Here is a 10,554-nt window from a genome sequence, read left to right as displayed (position 1 = left end):
TCTCTCTCTCTCTCTCTCTCTCTCTCTCTCTCTCTCTCTCTCTCTCTCTCTCTCTCTCTCTCTGTGTGTTTGTGCGCGCGCGCGCGCGCGCGCGCGCGCGCGCGCGCGCGCGCGCGTGTGTGTGTGTGTGTATTTATTTATTTTTTTTTTTTTTTTTTTTTTTTTTTTTTTTTTTGTGTGGGTGGACGCACACACACACACACACAATATATATATATATATATATATATATATATATATATATATATATATATATATATATATATATATATATATATATATATATATATATATATAATAAAACAAAGTTTCTACTTACATGTTGAAGCAGCCCTGGCACTTAACATCCTACAACAAATAATCAAAACTTGAGAAAAGCTCCAAATAGGACTTTTATATATAAAGAAACGCACGAGGCTTGCCATTTACAAGATTCCTAGTGCACTAGTATTAAATCTAATAGAAAGAAAGAAGCTTAATTTGAGGGGTACTAACTAATAATCCATTATTGAACAACGTGAGCTTAGTCTGTCTCATTATTTGAGGGGTACTTACCTTATGCAGGCTGGTAGGCATGGTATATTATCATATATGACATCAGCTGATCAGCATGTATTAGCCATAGCATATTTGTAATAGAAAAAGTAATGTGTCATAACATTTTAAACTTACAGACAGATTAATTCTTTAATATGGCATAACACCTCTCTTGTACCTTTCCAATTGTCTCTGGACTTATTGCACGCTTGGGAAAATAGCTTATTTAAGTCCTTATATAATTATAAAAGCTTTTTTCCATGAGAACTTATATCATAAGAGCTTAATTCAATAAACTTATTTTGATGAGCAAGAAGGAATTTATAGAAGGGCCATAAGCCATTATCATAAGCTTAACCACACATCTACAATTTTAAATTTAAGAGTTCATACAATAATTGATAAGAGAAGCTCAAGAAAGCTCTATGAAAGTTCTTCCAAATGCCCTCTTAATCATTTTGATCTTTGAATTTCATGTTATAAGCACTTTATCAACAATTTGTATTTTCCTAATGACAAAATAATTCAAACAACCAAATTAGAAAACTGTGTGGACTGAAGAATCCCTTCTTTCATCTAGGCTTAATTCATCAAAGCAAGTAGTGCAAGAGCACATTTACTAAAGCTTATGGTTCAAAGGAAATAATCTTCTATAATCAATATAGACATTAAATTAAAACAAGTGGCATAACTTTCCATGAGAACCTTCACCCATAAAAGAAGCTGAGTCAAAGTTGTTTGTAGCTGCTACAATCTCTTCTAGTGAGAAAGCTCGATAAGGAGGCAGACCAATTGTTCTGAACTTCATTGTTTGAGATATATACCCTTTAGCTGCTACAATCTCTTCTATTCATATTTAGAGTTTAACTTTATCCTATGTTCAACAAATCAATACATTTTAGCAAAAAAAAATATTAAGAGTAAATTACACTGAGAAACCAAAGTGATGACAAATAAGCAATCTTACCCGGCAATGGATCCCATATGCCAAGAGAAACCAAAGTGAGGAATTTCAAACTTGGAAGCCTAACCAATGTTGTGACAAAGGAATCTATTGAGAAATTTCTAGGGAGGAGTAGAGCTCTTGTTTCACCAACTATGTGCAGCTGAGTTATGCCTTCATAGCGCACAAAAGTAAGAGAAGATGTTGAATCTGTGCTGCAAGAGTTTGTGTTTTTGTTCTAGCTGCTTAAAACGGGTGGAAAGTTCAATTGTTGTTGAATATGCTTAAAACTCCCAATGAGTCTTCATAACCATCTATGAACTCAATCTATGTGGAAAAATCTGAAAATCTTTTCATTACATTTCATTTTTCAGCCAAATTCAAAATCTGAAGAACATATAAGTCAAACAAACACACAACAAAGTAAACAAAACAAAAAAAAAAAAGAAGAAGAAAAAAGCATGAGTTTTTAGGCACCTTGAGAACTTGCACAATGGACTGAATTGAATGAAATCAAAATTTCTTCTGCCATACATTCAGAAACTCATCAATAGCAAATCTCCAAAGCTTGCTAACCCACAGAGAAACCATTTTTTTCCTAGTGTCACCCCACTCATTTGTGACACAGAATAAATTAAATCAGGCTTCAAATCAACAGTCAACTGAATAGCCACCATCCTTGGACCCCATCATTGCTCGAGAATCCCAAGTATAGCCCATGAACAGATTCGAACTCTGGTAAGATTAGAAATTAAGAAAACTGAAAAAAAAATGAGAAACAAACATAAGTGTGGATGTTGCTCTTTATTTAACTACCTGCTTCACTATAGTCACAGCAGTGCTCCCACTACACAAGCAATCCTTCCCAACTACGTTGTGCATGGGAGCCCTGTTGAGTTAACCTAGCTTCCTTGGGGACCGAAGATGGACCTGGAGTTCTCATGCTAGATGGTGAAACAGGACCAGTTTTGGGTTTCACAAGAGATTTCTCCCTGACCATTTTAAACTCCTAGATGATTATTACTACATAAACCTAAATCACAAGTAATTTTACTCAATTATAACTACTCAAATTATCCCTTAGAAGTGAGAAGATCTACTCAAGGAGAATTGTCTATCAAACAAAAAAGTGGTCATAAGGGGATTCAAATTCACACTAAAGAGAAGATAAAAGTTAGTTCCAGATCCTTAATTATTGTGAACCCGCATAAACATTTCACCCTTACTGTCATTCTGTTTTTTTATTTGTCAAAATTGACATTTTTTTATAATTGAAAATTGACAGTAATTATTTAAAAAAGCTAATTTAAAATTAATTACGATAACATTAATCGGCGCAACTTTAGGACGTTAGGTGGAGAAAATCTGCGCTCTTGCAAAGGCAAAGAAAGCCAATGATACACCTGCTACCTGGTAATAGAATATAATACCATCATTATTGTTTAATAAGAGTTCCATTAAGAATATTTAAATCATTCCCCACCTAATCCCATTTAATTTTATATTGATATTGAATTGATTGAAATTAAGCTTATAAGTTACGAACTATTTTTCACGTATCCTAGAAAGTTTATTTAAACTTAATTAAATTGAAAATAAATTATAAACAAATATTAAAGTAACTATTTTAATAAGTTCTCTTTCAAACACCTGCCAAATATACTTATATATCTCATAAGATAACTCTAAAAAATTATGATTACATTAAAAAATCTATTTTTTCTTTAAAAAAAATATTTTATACATACGAATGTAGTGTGTGAACTTGATTTCATGTGATATAAATTAATTCTTGAAATTAAAAAAAAAATCTAAATGATTCTACAAAATTTTTAATTGTTTAATTCAACTCCCTAAATTTAGTTATTTATTGACAATTTGATGTATATTATATTAAAAATAAAATAAAATCACATTAAATGCTGTCTCAAATAACTCATAACTTAACAAATTCGCGAGGTGGATCGGTTCTACACGATAACTAGCAAGTGATCGACACGCAAATAAGGCCGACACGCTAATTAACATAAATAAAAATATAAAAACTTTAATCGAACATTTGACCAAAAATATTAAAACTGAAAAACACACCTTTTTCTCCCTTACAAAAGCGCCACTGAAACCGAAGTAGATACATAGAGACTAGAGAGTATCACAAAACCACCAAAATTCATCCTTCTATTCATCAATCCGTAATTACCTATCTTTCCACTTTCTTTCTCCTACAATGGGGCTACCACCCACTATTGCAACATGCTTTCTCATATTGGTGCTACCTCTTGTTGTGCTATGTTTGTGGAAGCTGCTAAACTGGGTGTGGTTGAGGCCAAAGAAATTGGAGCGGGCATTAAGGGCACAGGGTCTTCAGGGCAATCCCTACAGACTTTTGGTTGGAGACAATCGGGAAAAGTTTAGGATTCTCATGAATGCTTCCAAATCTCAACAATCCACGAGTTCTCTCTCAGATGATAAGAACGTAGCACCGCATATCGTGACCTTTAACCATCACATTGTCAACAAATTCGGTACGTACACTTTTTTACCATCGCTTAGTCTATGGTGTTATATGCAATATTTGCTCCTTCGATATTCATGATTTCACCAAGATATTGGTTATTTTATTTTATTGTTAATTGAATTTTTTGGATTTGTAATTAACGTTCTTTTCCCTGTACATCTTTTTTTCTCACACAAATCAATATGTTTTTAGTCTCTTTATAAAATATTTAAAAGTTCAATTTTATATAGTCGTTTTAATTTGTTGTTTTTTTTTTCTCTTCTCTTTAACTTGAGATATATTAGTTTAGATGTTCAAAAGGATTTAGGTAGGGTTTTTTTGAGGAAAAAAAGTAGTTTAATTAACTATTGATTTGAATTTTAAAATTAAAGACACGGAATTCTTTTTTAGAGAGACTAATATCGAATTTAAAAAATGCTATAGGGACAAAACAAAAATATTTCACCCTAATATAATTCATTTATGGCGTGGCTTCATTGTTTGGACCACTCCCTCTTATCTAACTTTCGTTATGAGAAAAAAATGGATCCTTTAATTTGTTTCTTGTTTATATTTTAAATTATAGAAATATTTTTCCTTTCTACTTTTTTAAAAAAATTATAAAATAAATAAAATTAATATAGTTTAATTTAATTATTTTGATATATATATATATATATATATATATATATATATATTAAAACAAAAATAAAATAAAAATGTAATTTTTGTAACTAAAAAGAAAAGGTCTAACATGCCTATAAATATAACGAATTTTCGATTTACTTTCAATATTTTTATTTATCCATTTTTGTTTACCATCAACGATTCATCACAAATAATATTTGTAAGCTAATGTGTGTATTTATTTAGTTAAGATTAATAATATTCAACTTCTTTTTTTTAATGAAATCATGAATAAAAAATTAAATATATTAAACATTATAGTTAATTGTATTAATTTATTATGCATTTCATTGTTGACTAAATTTTTTAATATTATTTCTATAATTCTAATTTTATAATAAAAAAACATAATTCTTTTAGTGATGTAATTCCTCACAGTAAATATATATATATATATATATATATATATATATATATATATATATATATATATATATTTATATAATTGTATATAAAAATATTAAGAGATAACAGACATGACGCAAAAACACAAAAATTATTTTAATTAAAGAACAAAAAATTTCTAAAAAAATATTTTTTAAATTAAATTTATTTATTTATGAATTTATTTTTATTATATAAATGTGCATTTGAATTTTATATTTTTCACATATCATTTACTATATTATATTTAATAGATGTCATAATTATTATACTATAAGTAAAATTGGCTACCTAATAACATTAAATATTATATTTATTAAATATAGTATGTAGTCAATTGTAAGTATAATAATTAATAGAAAAACTATCATACATATTTTTCAATTTATTGATATTATGATACTAATATATATTTAAAGTTTCCTATTTCAAATATGTTTTCTCTTTTATTTTCCTAAATAATAATAATAATAATAATAATAATAATAATAATAATATATCTTTATCGTATATATATACATCTATATTTTGGACTATTGAATATAATAAAATTATTAAATACTATATTTAATAAAAATATAATATGTAGTCAAATTTTAAGTAGAAAAATTAAGAGATTAATTGTTATATTTTATAATTTTACATTTTTAAATATAGTTTCCTATTTCAAAATATGGTTTGTTTATTATTTTTAAAGTAAAAATAAAAATAATATAACATTATTCTATTTTATAAATTTAAAAATATTAAAATTTATGTATTAAAACATATAATACATTTATTAAATATTAAAAATATTTATATTATTAAATAAGACATATAATATCTTATTGGTAAAATTGATTTCCCAATACATTAAATACTATGTTCATTAAATAAAATATACACTACTACAAAAAAGGCTTTTAAAGACGATTATAACACTCGTTCCATGATGGTTTTGAATCATCTTTGAAGTCGTAATTGTGAAAAGTCAACACTTTGCTGTTTCGGACCGAGCCAGGTTCAAATCTAGAAGCAATTTCCTCTCTCCAGCATTGGTGATTGAGTTGATGTCAAGCATTGAGACCAAATCTGTGGTGCGCTCAAAGCACTTCGCGACAAGATCAAATTTTTAGAGGTTATGCCACAGTGTGGTAGAGGTGACGCAACAACAACAACACACGAGTGACACTAACACACACACAGAGAGACAGAGAGAGAGAGAGAGAGAGAGAGAGAGAGAGAGAGAGAGAGAGAGAGAGAGAGAGAGAGAGAGAGAGAGAGAGGGGGGGGGGGGGGACAGGATACGACTGAGGGAGCAGTTTTCTGAAAAAGACTTCCATTTCAAAGAAGGTTTGAATTGTCCATTTTAACAATGGTTTCCCTAACAATCGCCTTTAAAATGCAATTTCTACATCGTTTTATGGAAAACAGTCGTTGAAATATAACTGGTATTTACAAAAATGTCATTGCCTCCTTAATGATGTTGATTTTTATAAAATCGTCACCAAATCCCCATCATAAAACCATGTTTTCTAGCCATGAATAGAAAATGATAGCTTTTAGAAAGAATCTTGTAAAAAATAGTATAAGAGTAATATATCACATTAATTAGGAAAAAGCATACCAACTATATTAGTAACCCTTTTCCTAATGATCTTATGCTACAAGTCTATATATTACTAAAGAAATAAAGGAAGAATACAAAACATGGGAGACATGCAAGAGCCAAAACTCATGAGATAGCTTAAAAATGAAAATTTGGAAGCTTTTAATTAGAAAGTATGAAGCTTTTAATATCAAGATTTTATATTAAAAAATATGAATCTCATTATGTATGGTATCTCATGCATTTAGTTGAATTCTTGAATCCATTTATTTCAGGTCAGTGTCATTAATCCTCATTAAATAGTTGGTGTTGGATATATAACACAAAACATACATGTGCAGGCAAAAATTCATTTTTATGGGAAGGCACCACACCAAAAGTGATCATCACAGACCCTGAGCAAATCAAAGAAGTCTTCAACAAGATCCAAGACTTTGAGAAACCCAAGTTGAGCCCCCTTATCAATTTGTTGGGCAATGGACTTACAAATTTACAAGGCGAGAAATGGAGGATACATCGAAAGATTATCGACCCTGCTTTCCATTTTGAAAAATTGAAGGTTATATACATACTAATTAATTTAATGGTTTTGATTGGACAAATATCTAGATAAAATACTTCTAAGAAAAAAATTAATTAAGTTTCTTTTATATGTAAGTTAAGATTAACTTATGTAAGCAAATTCATAGAAATTCTCATTTAACTTTTCCAAAAAAATTGATTTTAATCATGTATAAACTAATTTAAATTTATGAAAAAAATTAATTTAATTATTTTCTTACCTTATAAATATTTATATAGAATTTTATCCAAATGGGTGAATGTATGTTTTGTTAGGCAGTCATTTTTTTTGCATGTTTTACTCCATATCAAGTTTTGTGACTTCATTATCCTCCGCAGGTTATGTTACCAACTTTTTTTAAATGTTGCGATGAGATGGTTTCGAAATGGGAAGGGATGCTATCTTCAGACAACAAATGTGAAATTGATGTATGGCCTTTCCTTCAAAATTTGACCTGTGATATTATTTCTAGAACAGCGTTTGGAAGTAGTTACGAAGAAGGAAAAAGAATATTTGAACTTCTGAAAGAGCAAGCTGGGTTGATTATGAAATTACGAAATGTTTACATTCCAGGATGGTGGTAAGACTACTAACAGAAAAATGGCTATAGAGCTATATATAAAGCTTTCTTAGTTAAGAACCGTTACATATTACATTTATGGCTAGCTAATTAATTTGAAAATGTAATTATATGATCTATTTGTAGGTTGCTACCGACAACTACACATAGGAGGATGAAAGAAATAGATACTGATATACGGGCGTCACTTAAAGGAATCATCAACAAACGAGAGAAAGCAATGAAGGCCGGTGAAGTCTTACACCATGATTTATTAGGCATGCTTTTGGAATCAAATCGTATGGAAATACATGAACATGGAAACAATAAGACCGTTGCAATGACTAGCCAAGAAGTAATTGAGGAATGTAATGCATTCTACATAGCAGGGCAAGAAGCTACATCGACTTTGCTGGTTTGGACAATGATATTGTTGAGTAGATATTCTGATTGGCAAGCACATGCTAGGGAGGAAGTATTGCATGTTTTTGGTAACCAAAAGCCAGATTATGATGGGTTAAGTCACCTCAAAATTGTAAGTACTTACCACATTATTTGACACCCAACTTAATACTCTCCCACATTAACCTACTTTAGGATAAAGTGGTACTTTCAATAATCTTATTCTCAAGTTAGGGATCAAACCTCCGTCCTTGATTAAGAGACCAAAGGTGGAATTACTTGTGTTAATAATTTTTGGTTCACATGATTTTACTTAAGTGCATGGTTATATTAATATGGCAAGTGCTTTTAGTGTTGAATCTTAATGAATATATCTTTCTTTACAATAGGTGACCATGATTTTATATGAGGTTCTCAGACTCTACCCACCTGCAGTTTATTTCAATCGAGCTATCAAGAATGATGTTGAACTTGGAAAAATGTCCCTTCCTAAAGGAGTGCAAGTTTCCTTACCAATATTGTTGATTCACCAAGATCATGATATTTGGGGTGATGATGCTACCGAATTCAAACCAGAAAGATTTGCTGATGGAGTTGCAAAGGCAACAAAAGGCCAAGTCTCGTTTTTCCCATTTGGACGGGGTCCTAGAGTGTGCATAGGCCAAAATTTTGCTCTATTAGAAGCAAAGATGGTTTTGTCATTACTTTTACAAAAATTCTCATTCGAGCTTTCTCCTGCCTATGCACATGCTCCAACCATTGGGTTCACTCTTAATCCCAAATTTGGGGCTCATATCATTTTACACAAGCTGTAGTGTCACTTTTATTAGCATTTTGTTAGTTGAAATAAAGGCTCAAACTTGTGTTAAAGTGGCTGCCAATTCTCTTTGAATTTGCACTACCTATAGGCTTGTTTTAATTTAAAGAAATTAAGGTTTAATAAGGTGAAAACTCTAAGATTGTGATTGCCTCTTGGCTGACCAAGGAATTGCACAATTTTTCATATGTTTTTGTGTCTTAATTCTAGTTTTAATTAGGTATAATGACACCATCAAGTGTTGTTATTAATTCTAGTTTTAATTAGGTTTAATGACACCATCAATTGTTGTTATTAGTGATCATTTCATCTTTTCACTTGTTTAACCAACTTGATGTCATTCCTATTTATAGGCTGTACATTTTCTAATAAAAAAGGGATAGACCTTGAATTTGAGTTTTAATCACCTTCTAAAGTATGAGAGTGAATCTCTTTAGTTACTTGAGTGGTTCAAGAAATTGGTTTATCAAGGAACACTATCTTGTGTGTGACACCAATTTCGGAGAAGTGATTCTTCCAACCCCCTTCTTCATCATTCTAAACCTTCATTCTTTAATCCCACTTGAACACCATTGTTATCATCTTCATTCTTCATCCGAACACATTCAAACTTTGAACCAAATACCTTCCATTCAGTCCTCCATAAACTCGTCACTTTCTCTCTTATTCCATTTTCTAAATTTCATACAAAAAAAAAAATCTTTAAAGATCCATCTTCAACCCTTGTGCAAATGGGTTTACATCAAGGGTTTTTCAAGATTGCTTGGGCTGAAATTTCTTGGTAACATCTTTCTAATTTCTTCTTTGCCATTTTATATTACCTTGTTCATGCTATTTTTTTTTTATTGAGGCTGAACCATTGCAAAAATTAGGCCTTTAATTTCTTGTTAAAAAAAAGGCAGAAACTTATTTTAAAAACAAATATTTGGGCTGAGTGGTTCATGCTATAATAGCTTTCAAAAATTCTTGAAGGTAATATAATTGGTTGTTAGAAGGTTTGAATTACCAAATTATGAAGTTTAATTCCTTCAAAAAAAAAATCCCATTGTGTAGTTGCTGGAATTTTTTGGTCCTTGTTCTAAGCCTTTATTAGCCTAACCTTAAGCGTTTTCCTTGTCACAAATTGGTGGTTGAACTTTGTGTAAACTTTATCTTGAATTGCTTTAGAACTCAAGGAGAATTCTAGAGTGGAAAAAGGCAAGAGTGAACAAATTTTTTTAAAAAAAAGTCATATTTGAGAGATACACTTGAGTGTGGTGAGGTTCTATTTTCTTTATAACTATTATTATTTTTATTTTGAAGATGTCAGGTTGTGGTGAATATCAATTGGATGGGGCACAAATATTCTTGTTGGATGCTTTCAATGCTCAAATGCAAAGACTATTGAGAGAGAACAACGAGGAGTTATATGAAAGAACTAAGCGATTAGAGAATCGTGAACGCCATGAGGACGAAAGGAGAGGAGGAAATGGTGCTGGTCTAAGGCCAAATCGAATTGGAGAAGTCAAGCTCAACATTCCTCCCTTTAAAGGCAAAAGTGATCCGGAGGCATATTTGGAGTGGGAAATCAAGATA

General features: G+C 30.4%; 1 protein-coding gene across 1 annotated transcript; it reads left to right on the top strand.

The window, feature by feature from the left end:
* Window positions 1-3,577: 3,577 nt before the first annotated feature.
* Window positions 3,578-9,355, top strand: LOC102667924 (11-oxo-beta-amyrin 30-oxidase). Its single transcript, XM_006598084.4, has 5 exons — window positions 3,578-4,005; window positions 6,981-7,198; window positions 7,540-7,781; window positions 7,908-8,295; window positions 8,552-9,355. Exons 1-5 carry the CDS (start codon window positions 3,708-3,710, stop codon window positions 8,975-8,977), a joined length of 1,572 nt encoding a protein of 523 aa, XP_006598147.1. The 5' UTR covers window positions 3,578-3,707; the 3' UTR covers window positions 8,978-9,355.
* The last annotated feature ends 1,199 nt before the right edge of the window (window positions 9,356-10,554 follow it).

The sequence above is a fragment of the Glycine max genome, chromosome 15, assembly GCF_000004515.6.
Source record: "Glycine max cultivar Williams 82 chromosome 15, Glycine_max_v4.0, whole genome shotgun sequence".
NCBI lineage: Eukaryota > Viridiplantae > Streptophyta > Magnoliopsida > Fabales > Fabaceae > Glycine > Glycine max.
This window is presented reverse-complemented; position numbering and strand designations above follow the sequence as displayed.

Bases quoted from the DNA above. Each gene is read 5' to 3' on its own strand.
- LOC102667924 (XM_006598084.4), top strand. From the start codon at position 3,708: ATGGGGCTACCACCCACTATTGCAACATGCTTTCTCATATTGGTGCTA. The intron at 4,006-6,980 runs GTACGTACACTT...ATACATGTGCAG, and splicing joins TCACATTGTCAACAAATTCG to GCAAAAATTCATTTTTATGG. The intron at 7,782-7,907 runs GTAAGACTACTA...ATCTATTTGTAG, and splicing joins GTTTACATTCCAGGATGGTG to GTTGCTACCGACAACTACAC.